The following is a 19,982-nucleotide window of genomic DNA, read 5'->3' on the forward strand; positions in this document are numbered from 1 at the left end:
TTTTAACCTATGTCATGACGTAAAAATAACGTAATCTTGCACACAAGATGATGTTTTTATTTAAACTTCCGTGTGACATGTAGTAACAAAGTAGCATTAATAAAGTAACCAAATAATCCTAAATAAATCAATGGAATTCAGTGAATAAAATAAATTTCATATCGTTTAATAAAGAGGTTGATAAATGATGTGATTATTTTTTTATGAAAATCAAAAATACTATTTGAAATCATCCTATAGGTGGTTTGACGCCAACTGCACTTTTTGTCCGACCCCTGGTCATCGCGTTTATTATGCCGATATAGATGTAACTAAAAAAAGTATCATGCACTTAATAAAAAAATTGCAATACTCCCTGGAAGTAGTTTGCTTTTTATTTTGTGACGCTATCATATGTTTTTTTTGCAGCGTCGTTTTGTGAATTGAGACTTTAATTGGCCTTAGGCATCAAGCCCTATGTCTTAGTTTACTACATATTCGTATCAATCCATACCAAAAAATGAGTGGTACTCGATTTGTAAGATTAGATCTTAGAAAACCTACAAAACAAACGAAAGTTCCTAGTTTTATAAAAGCTTGTAAAACTTGATGCGGGATGTGAGTAAGTGTCGTGTTATAATTTTAAACGCGTGTCTACGTCTATTTATGTTGCAATTGCCACTTATCGGCTTATATGGAAAGACTTAAGAGGACTACTACAGCTTGCAAAATAATAGGTATAATAAATGTAATAAATACAATCAATGACATATTTCCGTAAATATTTTTAATCTTTGTGTAAATAATATTGTTTTAAAACAAGTCTTATCTGAAGATTGATTCATCAAGATCCAGCTCAAAACCTTAGACCTAGAAATCTAAAATTGTGCATAAATTATTTTTTATGATGTACCTACCTAATCAAATAATAATAATGTTTTTTTTTTTAAAAATATGGTTTAACGAGTTAGGTCGTACGTTCCAAGAAGTATGTAATCAATATAAAAGTTTAGGTTTTATACAGTTAATTTTATTTGTCAAAATATAATGTTTTAAGTTTTCGCGATTCTCCGTCATAGGTAACTAAAATATTTTGGGAACTAAATCACCAATACTACCTATTTACTGCATTATACAATCAAGTGTAATTTATAATTTATTTAGAGTTGGAATTAATTATCTGGATGTTTTGATCATTATTGCATCGGCCGTTATCAGCAACAACATTCATTCATTTCATTTAACAAGTAAATTTTGACTGGCAATTCATGTTCAATTTTGACTGTTATAATGTAAATATAAACTTACATAATTTGGATTAAGTTCATTACATTCAAGCACTTGATACTATATAAAAGTGTTAAAGGTCAAAATACTTTCATTTAAAAAGTAGTACTATACGTTAATACGAAATGCCTTTCAAAAGTGGAGCTACCTGCATTCCTTTGAATGTAGCACTTGTAATTTATAATTGAATAAAAACTCAGACTTGATAATTCTGTTAGTAGTTTAGGTCATTGGTATGTTTGATATTTCAAAACTGTGTTTGATATCTGATATCTCTAATTAAGATATTAATATAAGATTATAGGTACTATACTTCTAAAGGAGGCTTCTCTAGGGCTTTTCTCGTGACGTTCATAAATTATCCATGGTATTAAATTCATGAAATAAAAGAAAATAATTATCGTTCTAAACATGTCAAAACAGATTTGCTATCTCTATCTATCAGCGTCGCTCACTCCACCCAAGAAACCTAGTATTATGCGGAAAACATTCAGAAAGTGCATAGAGACCGACACTTATTGTTTTTTTTTCGACGCCAACATCATAGTTTGTGTCGTTGTCCATTTTTAGGGTTCCGTAACTGAAGGATGACAAATGGAACCCATACAAGAAAAAATGTTTTCGTTCTATCTCCGTAGCGTTTAAGCATACAAATCTCAAACTTGGAATGATATTACAAATATATGTAGGCCTAACTACGCGCTACAGTCCGAAAATGCATTTCACCAATTGACAGGTCGTATTCAGTTATTTTTGAGCATATAAGCAGTTCCAATGTTTATGATGGCAGATACCTACTTAATTCTATGCTTCTATCATATTGCGAGTATCAGTTCTATATTCAAATAGCCTCAATTTGGAACTTAGTCAACCTTAGTCAACGCAACTATTAAAATAATTGCGCTGAATATTTATGTCGATAAATTATAGCAAGACTACTCTGAGTCATAATTTTAGGGTGTACGTAATAGAACGTGCTGCTTTAAGGACCAACGGATTTATTGCATCGTTTTAGAATAACGCGTTGATAATAAATAGTACAATATGTCTTAAGGGCGGTAAATAAGGAATTAGGAACGAGAGTCTATTAGGAGCCCGAAGTCAAAGACTGAGGGCTTCTAATGAGTTGATATTCGTAATTCCAGTACCGCCCGTTTTTACCAAAATTGTTTAGATATACGGCTGGCATGCAGCTCGGAGGCAGCGCCACGCCAGTACCTTGCCGCCGCCACCTTCACCTGCAACAGCTCGCTTGAGGTGCATGTGGGCCTCCGTGAGCAGCAACAGCGCACCTAGCAGCAGTACACGCAACAGCTCATAACGCCCTTAGGCGGTATACGCTAAAAAAGGCCCACATGCAGCCCACGTGCACATGTTGGGTTTTATTCAGGGGGTTGCAACCGAGTTATCCTGCTTGTTACGTCACTGCTTACGAGCAAGTGTGATGAAAAATGTTTACAAGACCAAGAATACCTAAGAAGTTTTTTAATACAGTTACTTTATACGAGTATACATATAAATCTTCACCAACGAGATGAATGGATGACCTGGTTAAAGCTACGGGTTCACGGTGGTTACAAGCCGCTGCCAACTGAAGCAACTGGAGGTCTATGGGGGAGGCCTATGTCCAACAGTGGATGTCCTACGGCTGAGATGATGGTGATGACGCAAACAAGTGTAGCAGACTAAATCTAGCAGTCGTTGTGACTTTGCTGCCTTTTGTGATAATACTTCCTGTAGAAGTATATGTCTTTCAACAGCTGTTAGTGTAATTGTCTAAGATCTGTACGACTAGAGGACAAATCGGGAGACAAATCTACAGTTTCAACGACGCGTGGCGTTTAGTTTGTTCCACTTGTGCTCTAGTCTTGCCGCCTTTCACCAAAGTTCCCTACCCTCTAATTATTACATTAAATCGAATGATCAAGACAATCGTTCATTAAAATCTTAAGTGAGCGATATCAATCTGTAATTAAGTCACTGGACTTTTTTTACCTCAATCATAATTTGATGGGTTATGCCAGTTGATTGAAAGCATGTCTAATCTTATTCAGTTCACTTTATTACATAGTTGGTTTGTTACATACTATTTTTAACCCCAACTGAAAAAAACGGCGTTATAAGTTGTGTGTCCGTGTTGTGTGTCCGTGTACAATCTGTCTGTGCAATCCCAGCTCCTAAATGGATGAAGTGATTTTGATTGTTTTTTTATGGTTTTTTTGACAGCTATCTACATACAGGTCACATTTTTCAAGTAAATTCTTAATAGATGTTCGCGTGTAGATTTGATAACTATTGTATTTTTATCGATTCAATGTGTGATAGAGCCAAGGGGTTTTTAAAGTCCACGTTAAATATTTATTCAGTTTTATAGATTGTACGAGTACTTATAAGACTAATACTAGCAAAGAATATGGATTTTTGTGATCTGCATTAAAGTCTTATAGCTTACAAAGCTCTCTAATATTAAGTTAACACTAAGTTTGCCATCCAGTTGAATAAAAAAAAAAGTTAAGAAAACAATGAATGCAATGGATGCTCTTACATATTTATCAAAAAATGCAAAAAAACATAATATCGATCTATCTGACCACGCGTCGATTTTAAATGCAAGTGTTGAACCATTCGATATTGATTAATTATCTTTCAACAGCTCGATAAATTCCTTTACCTTTAACTGGAGCAAAAACTGAAACTGTAGTGGAATACACTCCTGCGCATTGCGACAATGCCGGCCATGTCATGGCCGCGCCCACCGGTGAATGGCCAGTGCAGGGTTACTATACGCTTTTTAATATATTTATTTTTATATCATAAAAATGCTCGTAAAGGTTTCATAGCTTAAACGTGCTGTTTTTTTAAAGGGACCCATTATTTATTCCTTCATAATACTGCCTTGTTAAGGCAGCTCAAAACGCTCAAAAGGCAAACTCAAAAACATTTTTGTTATCTCTATGTAAAATAAAAATGTTTTTGAGTTTCTTGTACAGTCACGTCCTACTGGCCTTAGGAATAGAGCCGTATCAAAAAATGTATAGAAGCTTTTTGTGTCAGATTGGTGTCAGATTATGTAATAAAAAATATCGGTAAGAAATTTGGAAACAAAGGAAATAGACTAGAGTTTCGGATGTTGGAAGAAGGATACCTAGAGTCAAGTGGAGATGCTGGGACACTCGAAAAGATGGGTCGACGATTTATATTCCGAGGTGTTTAGACCATGTGGATCACCAGATCTGATGTGGATGAGACCAGACAAAGCTGTATGAAAGTTAGGAGACCTGTGTATTCGGCCGGAAGTAACTATTAACTCATTTCAATTATTGATTAAAATATTTCAGGGATCATACTAATGTTGATAACTGTATGTGTTGGTGAAATAAATAAATTAAAAAAACAAATATTTTTAGTTTAGTTTGTTCAAACTGGGGTTCAAACTGAGTTTTTCAGAATTTATGTGTGAAATTACACTTGAAATTTACCATAGCCTAAATATTAAGTGATGTGTGTGAAGTTCCCAATTCACACTGGACCCGCATGTAGACTACAGCACAAGCTTTTTCATCGTAAGAGGAGGCCTGTGGCCTGCAGTAGGACGTAATATACTGAGGTAAAGCTTTTGTTAGTTTAACATTCATTTGTTATTTTTTATATAACATGACTTGAAGCAATTCAATGGTGCGTGTGAGGTTCCCAATCCGCACTGGGTCCGCGTGGGAACTATGCCCAAGGCCTCTTGTTCTGAGAGGAGGCCTGTGCCCAGCAGTGGGATGTATAGGCTGGGATGATAATAACTTGACTGTATTTTTTTTAATGTATGAACGTAGCTATTTCATAAATTTAAGAAGAAAAAAAGAAGTCTTATCCCGTGAAAAATCTTGTGTCTCTGTCAACCCTAAGCTGGCGTGCGTGCGCGACGTGAATACGTAACCGTTAAGAACGACGTAAACGTCAACTCGATCACTTTCTTATTTTTAGTTAATTCCACAATTACGTTTAGTAATTAAGGTCGACAAAGGTTGAAGCAATTTCGACGGCGATAACCTTTGGCTGTCAAATTTAAAAGCGAATGAAAAGATACTTTCATCTCGGACGCACGTCCGGTTTCAAAATGTCTACATGAATTTGGTTTTAAACTTAAGTATCTTAGTAAAAGTAAATTGATAAAGTTCGTACAAATTTTTAAATCGTTTGAAATCATTGTTAATATTCTGTTTGCTTTTTTCGTTTTACATCGTACCTAAATTAAATCGTACAGAGAAACAGGGCGTACCGCTCGCAGGTATTTCATAAAAAAAACAACAACAAAGACTCACGAACAAATAAACATGAACGTAACAAATGTTATAACTCACGTTATAGATTAATTGTATGTCTGAGTTGTACAAACGTATTGATGCCTCACGTAACCAATACTCCATTAATCACTACTACAGCTGTAAAATTAATCACAGGCCATTACAGGTGTTACTTACGTTGTTATTGCTACCTGTCATTTTCTATTCAAAAGAACGAAAACAAAAAAAAAACTAGTTCTCTGTGTATGCGCGAAAAAGTTTCTCGGATGCATAAGCCAATTTTTTATTCAAACCCGATTTAAACATATAAATATTCAAGTAGAGTGATCGGGATTACCCTTTACATTTTACCTTTATATTTATCCTTTAAATTTCACTTTTACTTTGTTGGTAAAAGCACCCGATAAACTTTTTCCTTCTTGAAAAATCTCAGATTTCGTTGAACAAAGGTTCTATTAATAAAACATAAAATATGTATGTATTGTGTTGGAGTTTCACGAGTACCTTTCTTTCTTTTTGTAATAATAATTATAAAACAAACAATGATCAATAAGGTATAACTGAATCAGGTTGATTCATAAGTTTAAAATAACCCAACGTCCTTGCGACGTAATAGCTTCCACTCGCTCGTTGCCAAGGCATTGGCACTTTCGCTATCATTGAAGATTGCTTGCGCAAGCGCCAGCATAACTGATACAGTTCGCCAAAATCATTAGTAACGCGTACACGGCATTGTTTAGAGAAACATTCGAGAAAGTATATATTTTAATTTTAAAACCATTAATTTTCTTACGGCGATAATAATGCTACCAATATTCTCGATTTTGTTCATGAACATGATCAGCATGGTAACCAGCACAACAGAATATCGAGCAAATGTTAATTCCGAATTGCATACGAATCCGTTCCATCGTTTAAACGTAAAAGAGCAACACACACAAACACACACACAAAATTTCGACAGCACAAAAAAAAAGTAGAAAATTATGTGTGTGTTTGTATGTAACTCAACCTAACGATTACTTTAGTTTAACTCTTATAATAAAAATAGAAGTATTTACCTTTAGGTTATAAATAAACTGTGCCAGTAGGAAATAAAATCTTGGTTTGGTTGTTATATTCAAGTTCCGCTTGTATTAAATGCGTAAAGTAGAAGAGAGGTTATAAATCATTTCGAATAAAATTTCCCGTTTAAATAAAATAACGATTATATCTACAAGGAAAGCGTTATATATTTAAACTGTTTTTACTTTAGGCTTGTACAAAAAAAATGAAAATTTTACGTACTCGAATTGCTGAAAATTTTGACAAAGCTAGATTTTTATCGAAAGTGTCATATCAGAATTTGTAGTTTTAAAGGTAATCATATTTTTTTATTGATTTCACACGAATCTAAAAATACCATTCGAATTTAAAGAGACCAGCGCTGGGAATCGAACCCAGGTCCAGGTCAGGTAGATTTTTATATCTTTGTGTTCCGGAAAAAAGTGTCATATCAGAATTTGTAGTTTTTCAAGGTAATCATATTTTTTTATTGATTTCACACGAATCTAAAAATACTGATTAAAACATTCGCAAAATATACATTATATTAAAACATATTTTTAATGTAATTTAATTGCTTTATTGAAATAAAAGGTTCGTTTTAAATTCATTTTCATTTTATTTGGGTCTTTACACCGATATTCTAAAATGGGCTGTAACCTAGAATTATGATACAAAGTAATATCGTATTTTTTGTGTCATGGTTTTTCAAAGTTCGTTAAGAAACTTTATATTTTTATACAAAACTAATGAAAAATATACTGTTTAGGCAAGTGTTACTCTTATAGGTTTTTCATATTTTATTAAATAGTACATCAGCGACCTAGCTGAGCTTGAAAACCAGCAAATTTAAACGAAACCATTAGTGCTGTGTCCGAGATCCCCGAAATAAATAAAAACATATACAAGATGTGATCCAAATGCAACTATAAAGTTAGGTACTCATAAAGCATATCATAGATTATTTTTTATTTTTCCAATTTACTCTCGAAAAATAAATAATCTACACATCCTTATTTTTTTGTTATTCATGTTAATTTAAAAGTAAATTAAATATCAAGAATGTCTAATAGATTAATAACCGGAGGCCGTCGTTTCTTAATAATTTTGCGAATAACTTTTTTCTCGCCTTTTTTTGGTACATGGTATTGGTCGTCATCATCTTCGTCATCATCAGAGTAATGTGGACGCCCGTAATCTTCTTCTTCTTCTTGCCTATAATCGTCTGTTATTCTCGGCGGTTTCCTAAATTTCTTCTTTGGCACTAATATATAGTCATCTAAGTTATCGTAACTGAAATCTGGTGACTTTACTGGTCTATTTTTTTTCTTAGGCCGTGTAGGTATATGGTCTGGGTAATATTTGTCTGCAGATGGAATATCAGGTACGTAAGGATTGTGATCATTTTGAAAAGTAGGCCGACCCTTGTGTTTGTTAGCTAATTGTCTGATTTCTGATTCTGTGTACTCTGTGAACTTACCAGGCAACGAACCGTAATTATAAGGACTTATTTTCTCGGGCTCAAAATTGGAAGGTGAGTTATTTATATCAAAACCATACGCTGTAGTTGGGTAAGGTTTGTGGTCATTATATTTGTTCCTTAAATTCAGCTCTACCAAATTTGCGTAAAGATTGTTAGTTTCTTTATTATGTTTTGTTTTGCAATTTGGATCGTAATTAATTCCTTGGTGACTATGGGGCTCGTTTCCAGCCTCGTCAAGTGGGTGTTTTATAGTAATACTATGAGTGAAATCACTAGGCTCTAAATCCATTGGGTGCTTCGGTCGCTTCATAAGTGAATAATCTTTAAAGAGTGAGTCAAACGGATGCTTTGACTTTTTCCTTCCGGTGGGTACATAAGAATCTTCCTCTTCGTTGTCTTCGGAATAATCGTAAAACTTCTCGTAGTCTCTATGAGACTTCTCCTCGAACATACTGCGACCAGTTTTCTGTGCTGGTTCACCATCGTTATTGACTGTAGCTTGGAAGCCAGTTTCAGGTCCCGCGGAGTATTCTACTGATCTGATGGAACCATCTGGTTCAACCACGGTGTAATGGCCTGTAAAGAAAGAATTTAGGTTACTTGGAATAGGTGTAAGTTCCGAGCACAGTCAGTGGCTTTTTCTACATTTAGTAAATGGTGAGCCTTGCGTCTAAAAGAGTCTCCCAGAAAGAAATGAAATTTTTGTGTTAGCTTCTTTGATCATGAGCACATTCAATAATGTGTGAGATTATGTCTAAAGTGCGTGTGGTCATGGTTTCGATGAGGCACCCGAAAATATTTCAACCCTAGCTCCGCCCGTATAATTCACCAAACTACAAAACCGTACGCGGCGTTTTGTTAAAAAAAAACATTAATCATGTTTTTCGAATTCCAGTTTGCTAGAATTTATGGTGAAAAACGACATATTATAATAATTTACCTACATCGCTCACAATATTGCAAGATAATTGGCAAACAATCTTAATGTCTCGTCTCAAACGGGAAAGGTGGTGGTTGAAAGAAATATTTAACTGAAATGATTGAGATTGTGAGTGTATTAGACAACATATAGGTACCGGGTGTGGCCTGTAATACGAGCAAATAATTAAAACGTAGATCATACTCGTCAAACTGAACAACATTATTTCAGCGACTTTTAAAAATAATTAGTTATTTAAATTTTTATTACACTTTTAAGTTTATTCGAAGAAGCAATGTACTCGTAAAGCAAAATGCTTGATTTTTGTAGCGTGACAGGCGACGTCAGTTGTGTTCTAGGATGGCGTACATTGATAGCAGTACTTAAGTGTACGAAAAAGGGAAAATTCAAAGACTCCATTATTTTTAAAAGTCGCTGAACTAATGTTGTTCAGTTTGACGAGGACGATCTATGTTTTAATTTTTTGCTCGTATTACAGGCCACACCCGGTATTTATCATATCATGTCTTTTGATCATCGATTCGCCATGTGATTGCAACGCTATTGAAATAGGTTTAAAAATTAAGCTACTTTGCTTAATACCTGTAACAGTATCACCGTTTTTTGTCTCCCACGCTGATTTCACGTCTCCGGTACTTGCGTCGGACACTCCGTAACTAAACGAATAACTTGGATTTTCCTGAAAGTAAAAATATCAATTTATCGATCGTTTCTTTGAAACCATTAATTAAACTATTAACTTTACAGAAAAAAGAACTAAAGAATGTGTGAATTAGTAGCTTGCGTGATCTAAAGCCGTATTTAACTCATGACAACTCATCGCATGCCACGTAATTATAGTTTAATATTCAGAATAATAAATGATCGGTAAAATAATTTACATGAGAGTGGAATGTGAGTAGCATAATCAAGTTAATTGATAGTTTGAGTCAGTGTAGCCGTCGTCTGTCCATCAAATTCAATTTAATACTATTTTATAAGATTCCGTAGGCAAAAGCTGAACTCTTGTACCGCCTTTCTGTCTATATTACGGCTTAGCTTAAACTATTTACCTACTCTCAAAAGCTATTAGGTATTTGGCATGCCAACAAAGTCTTTGGATAAAATATGTTTTTTTTGGTTCTCTATCGTTTGCCCGAATTTTATATGCCCGAATGTATCGTATTCTAGAATTTTCATTTGCCATAAAGTAATTTATTTCTGAAATAGTAATTTCTTCAGAGTTGATATTAAACTAACCTAACCTAACCTACTGCATTATATATGATGACATTTAAAAAAATCCTGAAAACAGCATGGTTCTATATATTTTATAGCAAACGTTGGTATGACAAGTGAAATTCGGGCAAGTAAAGGTAAACGGGTTTTATAATTGTTTATAGGGGAGACGTAAGATTTTGCTTCTTACACAGTAGTAGGTTTTCCAAAAACTTGCAATGTTTTTAAAACACATTCTTCGATTCCGACATCTACGTTAGTAAGTGCACTAGTATTATGTCCCCTCCCTTGTAACTAAATGCTTGTTTTTGGTTAAGTAATTCATAAAAAAATCACCGTAGTAGTACATACAGTAAAACCAAATGGAAAAATACCACAGCTACAAATGTAAGTTTTCAATGTTAACGACCAATACCTAGTCCGGCAAAATTTAGTAGTACGGAACCTTTCACTACGCGTGGTCTGACAGACACTTGGCAGGTTTTTAAACACATCTAGTTCAACTTTTTTATTTGCCTCAATTGGTTTATGTTTATGTACATACATCAATGCATCCGTATTCGTTAACCGATAAAAATAAGTATTTGTGTTTTTCCTAGCATTATCAATTCATAGTTTTGAATTACCTAGTTAGTTTTTCACTTTTAATAAGCGATAGGTTATAACATACGAGTACTTCTAAAACTGCTAACATGCGCCTCATTATCTTTCTTAAGTCTAAGTGGGTCGATTTTTTAAGATTTTTTAAAATTATCACTTGAGAATACCATTCCAAATGTGGTAAAAATTGCAGTGAATTTAAAATAGAGTAGTTTAGTTGAAAATTATAGCTGTAACTAATTTTGAGCTGTAGTTTTGTAGTCAATCTCAGATTTTTACCATTTTCGAATGGTGTTTTCGGGTAATGAGATTTAAAAAATCGATCCCAACAATATCCCTATTTTATTAGAAAAGAAATAATTAATTTAGTAATTTTTAGTCACCATCCAAGTTTCGATGTGTTGTTATTATTATGTTACATGTTATTCAGTATCGTTATTCTCTAATAACGATACTGAATAACATGTAAAAAATAGTGAAAAAATATTTTAAACCTCCTTATAAGCACGAACGAAGTATTTTTTACTCAGCTATATTATTTATTTAACTGTTTCCATTGTATTATTATTATTATTATTATTTTATTTGAATTTAAGGTAAGTAGTGACGATTTGTATGGAAACATTGTAGCGAGTCCTAGCGCCACCTGGTGTACAAATATACAAACTTCAACACCCTGCGCGCCATCGAAGTTTCTCAAGTTTCCGCCGCTCTTCTTTTGGACTTCTGCCGGGAGAGAGATCTATTTAGACGACCAGGTGGCTAGAGAACCTGACTACGAAGCTTGAGGTCCCGGGTTCGATTACCGTGTCGGGGCAGATATTTTTATGAAAAAATACGAATGTTTGTTCTCGGGTCTTGGGTGTTTAATATGTATTTAAGTATGTATCTATCTATATAATTATAATTATCAGTTGCTTAGTACCCATAACACAAGCTTTGCTAAGCTTACTTTGGGACTAGGTCAATTGGTGTGAATTGTCCCGTGATATTTATTTATTTATTTATTATAGCCTTTCCCCACATCATTTTATCAACCATACTAGCTTTTGCCCGCGGCTTCTTCCGCGTGGAATTCGGTTATCGCGCGCTGTTCCATTGGAAACTTTGCATTTTTCCGGGATAAAAAGTAGCCTATGTCACTTTCTGGCCCATAAGCTATCTCTATGCCAAAAATCACGTCGATCCGTTGCTCCGATGCGGCTTGAAAGAAGGGCAAACATATAAACCCACTTTCACATTTATAATATTCGTATGGATTATTATTCCGGATTTATTTTAATAGACAGTGCATTGTCGTGCTTCATCAAACCTTTCCATTTACGGCAGTCTTTGCTCTTCATATCTTTAGACATATCAGTAAAACGTTACAAAAAGTTAATTAGCACGTGTGTAGTCATCCATATTGAAATTCGCAATTAAGTTGCTGAATAAATGATTAAAAATGCACATTCATTAACAGCTTGACTTTTTTTATTTTCACCGCATATTTCTTTTTGACTAGTACTTACTCGTATTTACATTACTATTACTTTATTTATTTACTGAAAAATAAATAAATTAATAATGTTATGTGTAATATTTTCAACCGTGAACCGTTTAAAATTGTTAGAGATCACTACTTTTTACAAAATTAGGCAGAGGAACATTTTATTGCACTTCAACAAAGTTTATAGAACGATATGTATTCTGACCAACATTACAAATGCAAATAAATATTGCAAGTATTAATTTTTCTTTGATTGTTTTGTCACGCTTAAATTACTCAGCTGATCGTAGTAAATAAATCGACTTCATTGCAGACGAAGTCGCGGGCAACACTAAAATGTTTGTAAACATTGAAATGTCACTGTTTCATCTCAAGTTCAAGATGAGCAGGCAGCGCGGGCGCATTACTCAATGTCAATGACAGCTTCGCTTTCATTTGTTTCGCTTTCATACGCATTAAACTGTTTGATAATCGTTATGTAATGTTAATTTGATGTATTGCCTATCAAAATTAGAGGACTGAAAAGGCTTAATTTGGTTGTGTCGTGATATGATTTGTAGATTAACCTAGATACGTCAGTGACTTTGTTATTTAGTTTATCACGGTGCATTATTTTATTAGTAGAATGCTTTAGATATTTATTTCCGGCTTTGAAAATAGACTTATTACTTATGTCTTTTCTTCTACTTTGTAGAAGAAGAAGTAAGTTCATTGTTTCTAAATTTTACTTTTGGCCAATCTTTGAAGTTGTCGAAAAGTACTTAATCTAATATTAATTCCCAGATAAAAAAAATATATAAAATACAAGTATTCGTTGCAGACAGTTATTGTTTACCTATTTTTCTTTTTATTCGTTTCTATCTTTTAGTAATAAAAATACATTTAATATAAAATACATGTAATTGTAGTTTTGCCAGTTAAAAATACTTATATTTAGATACATATTTTACCATTAAAGTACCATTGCTTTACTTATTCTATGCAAATAAACATTCTATTCTATTCTCGCATTAAAAAGTATGCATGAAGTAACTGAAAAGATCACATACCAAGGTCAAAAGAAACGAAAAGTGACCTAAACATGTTAACACAGTACTTTTACTGCGGCTAAACGAGTCGGAGAAAAGTGGGTGAGCTACATTGAACGAGGCAATATCGAACGCTTGCGCCATCCAATGACCACTTTCCATAACTATTTGTGCATTATGTTGCGGTAAAACATTGAAACAAGTAGTTTGTTCAATGGAAAAGTTCTAGTCGATGGAACGATGGTTGTCTATTTCAATTGTTTGCCTATAATGTTCAGATAATGCTCAGTGACAGAAGGAAAAATAGAAGGCGCTGTAGAAACCTTAAAAAGTCCTTGAGACAGATCAAAGGATATGTATGTTGCAGTTTATAATGATTTTGATTGCTAACTAATTTGTATATATCAAATAAAAAGTTGTAAAATTACCTAGTTGTAGGTACATTAAACAATAAAATCTAGTAAAAGACTACAGAATATATTATTATGTACAGAAACGGATTTATTTTATGATCAACTCTCACTGTCACTTGTGTAACAGACATTAACTTTGTTCCGTATTCTTAAAATGTCTTAAACAGGTCAGGTCAACATAGACAAACGTGAGTGATACTTGTGTCAAATATCGGATATTTTCACTTTAAATGTAGCTTTTTTTCAGAATTCGTTAATTGAGGGTTCTTCTTTTAATCAGATCACACACACATTAAAAAGTCACAAAACTGACAAAAAAATAGGGCACACTTATTTTCTTCGTCCAAATCAATACTGCAAATTTTTCTGAGTAAAAGAAACTCAAAGCCAAAAAAAAGGTGGAAGTTCCCTAATTACACCATTGCAAAAATATTTTATACTTTTTTTGACAAATATATCAGTTCCACGTAGAAGTTCATAGAAATCTTTTAATATTACGAACTTATCCAAACAATAATTTAAACTATAGATATTAAATAAATAAATAAAAAATATTTTGTAAGGATTCCGTAATTTATACGGAACCATCCAAGTTTAGGTATATTTTATACCTTAGGCTGCTATTTACTTTTAAACTACAAATAATTCTCAATAATAGTATTCCTTGAAAGTTTGATATATTTACTACCATCCTGAACAATTTATCCACCCATCGGTTTAGATTTTAGAGAGCGGGGGGGGGGCTCGATTTTAATGAAAATTTGCACCTTAAAGTTGAATATTTCGCAAACAAATCACTGAATCCAAAAATCGTCGTTTTTTTTTTTTTACGTATTACAATACCCCACACAATGAATTTGTCTAAGGGAGGTACCCATAATTGTACCATTTTGTCGGCATAGCTTACATATACATATATCCGTGCCAAATTACAGCTTTCCAGCGTTGATAGTCCCTGAGTAAAGCCGCGGATGGACAGACAGACAGACATGGTGAAACTATAAGGGTTCCGCTTTTGCCATTTTGGCTCCGGAACCCTAAAAACGACATCAAATTTATTTAGCTATTGGTTCCATAATGTTTATACTACCCGTGATCATTTTATAAATATTCTTATTTAAAGAATGGCCAGTGACATACGAGTATTACGCGAATACGGCGCTTATAGGTTTCGTCATAGCAAACTGTAGCGACACCGGTACGATAATGTAATCTTATTTTGTTCCCTTTTTAATATGTCGCCGCCGCAGTATTGAATATGAAATTAAACCCTTAATCACTAGTATTTGGCCGTCTTAGTTTTTGAGAGGAGGCTTGCGTCCAATTGTGGTATGTATATTGGGACATTTGGCCATCAATAAGTATATAGACGGCCGGATGGTCTAGTGAGTTAGTGAATGAATATTACTTAGAAATTCCGGGTTTATATTTCAGTACACGATTTTTAAATCATGGATTTCCGACTTCTTACGTATTTAAGTATGTGTTTGCGAAATTAAGATCCGGTTTGCTTAGACTGTGACTATACTGACTACCGATTGATGCCAAGTTTTTTATAATTTTTATAAATATTTATAAGATTATTAAAATAAACCTAATCTTTATAAATAAATCAAATTAGAAAGTTTTTCTTGTACAGTGTTGTTGTGGTTAATTAGAAAGTACGAGTAAAAAAAAATACAACCAAATTGACAACCCCCTTTTTTAAGTCGGTTAAAAAAATTAAACTACCACTATTCTTCTTTTGGGTTCCACCGTATCAGTTAAAATACTACTATATAATTTTTTAAGTAAGCAAAAAGAAACACCTAAGTATTTTACAGTACAAGCGGTTCAATCAATTTATTAAAAACAAATCAGTGTTCTAGGAATATGATAATTATTATTAATTATTATTGTTTGCTTGATTGATTTTTCCTATTTCAAAAATTTGACATGAATTTATATTATTATTTTATCTTTAATTATTATTGAATTTAATTATAATTTGACGTTTTGACGACCCTTTTGTGAATTTGTTATAATTAACTGTGACAAGTATTTATAATTTATTTTTTCAAAAGATAATACTTAAATACACCAAATCTAATATATTATGATGTTCATTATTTTGGGTGTAAAAAAGGTCTATAATCGCAAATGCAAATATAGTACAAAACACTAAATGATAATCAAAAAGACTGATCACGTTTCCTGGATATGTGAACGGACTAATATGGATTATAACTTTTTACAACTTTTTTTTTTATTTACACAATATTGGATTTTTCATTGTGCATTAGAAAATTAATAAAACATTATAAAAAATACTAACTTATGCACATTCATGGAGTAGCAAGACCAGTGGTAGATACCTCTATAATTTATTTTTACTTACTTGGTTAGGATTTTGTTTCACTTCGTCTGCGATTTCAGTCTCTTCCTGACTTGTTAGTATAAGGAAGTTTGCCAAGAGCGCCTAAAATATTAAATAAATGAGTATTATAATAATAATATTATTCTTACAGTCTTACAGTGTTCAAAGACAAAAAAACAGCGGGTAAACTTGAAAAAAAAAAACTTTAAAAAACTTTATTGCTGAAAGAGTTAGCGGAGTATAAATTATTCGTTTTGTTTCTTGTTATTATCCTTATAATTATTCAATAATATTTTACTATTATAATGTTTTAAACTTTCACGATTCTCACTAATCATTTTAATGTCACCCAGGACTTAATCATGACTACCTATAATGCTCAAATTACCTTCACATTTCGACTAATTCAACTGCAATGCAATGGCCGTGGTCACGAGTAGACGAGTGGTCGACTTGTTACTACGACCTCTGCAATGTGGTCGAAACGTGATGGTTATTTTAACAATGTACCTAGATAATGGTAATTAAGACCCTGGTGATATTAATTATTTTACAATTGTCCAAGTGAAATGATAATTTCAACTATAAAATAATAGCAATAACAAACCAGTGTAAAAACTTTCGCCATCATTATTCGGTATCCAGGTAACTTGTCACTTTTGTCACAAAATCACTTTTTTATTTTAATTTACATTTTATGACATAATTCCTAACGAGTCCATATCAAGGTTGCGAAACCGCGAAGACGCCCCACACCGCCCATCACTTACCTATATACAAACGCAACCATTCACACCTCCAGAGTATACGCACGCACCCACACAGTGACAGTAACAGTCACCCAACTAGGATGCACTTGACAATATAGTGGGTTATCTATTAAATAGTTTACAATTAAAACAAATGCCAGCTAGATGCAAAGTCATGATAAATAATAAGTGGCAATAAATCGCACACTTCCAAGAAAAATAAATGATATCGGCTAGAATTTTTGTACAAGATTTCTGAGCAAAAATTAAATCAATATAATCTAAGCACGCTTTAACGCCAGTAGCAATAGAGTCGTGTTCTCATATTTTTGATTAGTATTTTGCTCAAAAGTTAAGAATTCTACTATATTAATGTGAATCGTTAAAATTCACAATTTATTAGAACAATGAGGGGCATAGTAAAATTTTACCAGGCCTTAATAAAGGTCGTTATGATATAAATTAAGAAAGGATGAGTAGAAATGTATGGTATCTATAATTACGAATAGTGTAATGCGAAACAGTGAAAAAACGTACGCAGACATGTATTGCTAATTAAACTAGGCATGCAAATCAATGAAAGTGAAATATGTACCATTCTACACATGACATAACAGACGTACCGCGGGATAGAAGACGTACCGCGGGATAGAATGCATGAAGAAGAAAGACTTGGGCTGACCGCACTATCTTAATTTTCAGATATTTATCCCCTTATTCAAACAAACCTGATTTAACTAAATTATGTGTTGTCTCTGTATCGCAGAGTCAAATTAGAGTGAAAGATAAATAGAAACGATTGTAAAGTTAACTGAAGCTAGCTAGTAAGCTGATAGATGTGAATAGTCTGAAACTAAACGGGCTTAAACGGCTGAATATTTGAGGGTTCTATTACTATAGCAAAAATTAAGAAGTTGTGAAGGATTATTACAACAACGAAAGGACAAAGAGTTTTCGTCAGACTACTTCCTTTCTACTATCTTTAATTTTGATAAAAAATTTGCCCTGAACATTATCTTCATTATTAATATTTATTGAGACGTAATGAGAAAAAAACGCCACAAAAATGCGAAATTTTAACTAACGTTACTTTTACAATTTAAGAATGTATGCCTAATGTATAAAATTTTCCCGATTAGCAAATAAGAATCTAAAAAAATCGTAGTGCGATCTGAGAACAAACTAACTTAACTTAACTTTCAAGTCAAGCAGCCCAAAACAATGCGCTTATTTTCTTGTAGATTCAATTTGAAATTTAAAATCAAGCTAGAAGTGTGCATCTTGGTTTTTGGTCACTTAATAAAATTAATCTTGCGACGTCATAGTATGTCAGATTTTTTTTTTGCAATCTCCGTTAGTAAATTATGACGAGTCTATGTATTGTGACGGTATGTATGAGCATGAAACGCATGACAGTTGCAGTTGCGCATAATCAATGCTTTTAACGAAGTAACAATCGTATCGTATACTTATCTCGTCTTGTCATGAAGACAAGTAATCGTATACTTATCTCATCTTGTCATGAAGACATTTAGTGCGATCGAAGACAAATTTATCTGGCAATTAAAGATGGAATTAAGAGAAATTTTCTATGATTGATGGAAATACTTTTTTTTTCATTAATATGAAGTAAATAATCTTCAAGTTAAATACAGTTATTTATTGAAGACACTACAAGTAATCAGTATCTCAACTCGTGCTGTTTATGCTGTTCAGTATGATTAGTGTAATAAGATTTTGCTTTAAGTAAGTATGTAGGTAAGCTTTGTACATAAATACTTATAAATTTATAATTATGAGTATGACGACGAACAACAACAACAATTTTGATGAAAACTAGTGAACTACAGCGTTTTTGTACATGGATAAAACAAACAGCTTGAATGCTACTTAAATAATAAGAAGAAAACTGAGGGACCCCATACATATCCCAGTATTTTTATGTAATTTGATTTTTAATTTACTTTGCTATGTTACTTTTCGTAATTAAGTTTATTTAAAAAAAGTTATTTTCTTGTGGCGCATTCTACTTGACAAATATTGGTATTCTGAAAGCGCTGGTAGTTTAAAAAAGTAACAGGTAAAAGTTACTTTCTGGCCTACTTACAGAATAAACGTGTTGATTTTCGAGATTTACATTAATAATAACCAACTGAAATCGATGTGAATAGTAATTGTTAAAGAAAAATGAAACTGAAACTGGAAACCGAACTTAATATCGTATCATTCCGTAATGCATTATTTACCATAAACAGCAATAATTTAGGTAATTTAGGTACTACACGAGCGATTAGTAGTTCTCGAAAGATATTTTTGGATTTCCAGCACTAGTTTCTATTATTTTTTTAATTTTTGGGTTTGGGACACTTTAACCCTTAAATTGATAGTGTACACTACAGGGACCATGATTCAAGACTTTCTTTTAGTATTTTTTTAAATGTAGAATTTTTTGGGCTATAAGGTACCGACGAGGCTAGAATCATGAACAAAAGAAAACTAAAATCTGCTGATACAGTATTAAGTACTAAGGGGCTGTTTCACCATCCATTGATTAGTGTTAACTGGCGGTTAGGTGTGATGCCATCTCCATTTGTTTTGTTCGAATAGACGGAGACGGCATCACATTTAACCGTCGTTTAACGCTAATCAATGGATGATGAAACAGCCCCTAAAACTCGCATAAAATTTAATAGTGCTTGTAATAATTAGCTTACTGTTATGACCATGAAAAGAAAGTAAAAGCATAATATAATCGCTATTGCTAACGCTTCTTGTTTTCAAACGGTAGATGGTCATAGAAAGAGATAGTGAATGCAACAGTGACCGTGCGTGCAACAATAATTCCTCGATTCAGCAATTTTGCTTTAACAAGGATTTAACTGTTAACCAAAGTTAATGAATGATATGGATCAGAATTAGTATTGTGAGAGTGGATTGCATCGCGGAAGCTTTTTGTGCGATCTAACGTCAACGATAAGCCCCATTAAGTGCGTACTCGTAAACGTATGGTTAGGTTAGTTGCATTTAATAACAGGATAAAGACATAGGGTTGCCTGGTGATGAAAAGTTTAATTATTAGGGCATATAAAAATTTACAAGTG

At 33.0% G+C, this 19,982-nt stretch overlaps 1 protein-coding gene across 1 annotated transcript; it reads right to left on the reverse strand.

The window, feature by feature from the left end:
• Positions 1-7,246: 7,246 nt before the first annotated feature.
• On the reverse strand, positions 7,247-16,860 carry LOC141433447 (uncharacterized). The gene is made up of 4 exons (XM_074095493.1): positions 16,740-16,860; positions 16,154-16,234; positions 9,611-9,707; positions 7,247-8,664 (listed from the first exon to the last, which is right to left on the reverse strand). The coding sequence occupies exons 1-4, from the start codon at positions 16,761-16,763 to the stop codon at positions 7,655-7,657; spliced, it is 1,212 nt and encodes a 403-aa protein (XP_073951594.1). The 5' UTR covers positions 16,764-16,860; the 3' UTR covers positions 7,247-7,654.
• Positions 16,861-19,982: the final 3,122 nt, after the last annotated feature.

This window comes from Choristoneura fumiferana, chromosome 12, assembly GCF_025370935.1.
Source record: "Choristoneura fumiferana chromosome 12, NRCan_CFum_1, whole genome shotgun sequence".
Taxonomy (NCBI): Eukaryota; Metazoa; Arthropoda; class Insecta; order Lepidoptera; family Tortricidae; genus Choristoneura; species Choristoneura fumiferana.

Coding starts and splice junctions, on each gene's coding strand:
- LOC141433447 (XM_074095493.1), bottom strand. CDS start 16,763: ATGATGGCGAAAGTTTTTACACTG. Junction 16,235..16,739: donor TGGCGAAAGTTTTTACACTG/GTTTGTTATTGC, acceptor TTAATATTTTAG/GCGCTCTTGGCAAACTTCCT. Junction 8,665..9,610: donor AAACGGTGATACTGTTACAG/GTATTAAGCAAA, acceptor CTTTCTTTACAG/GCCATTACACCGTGGTTGAA.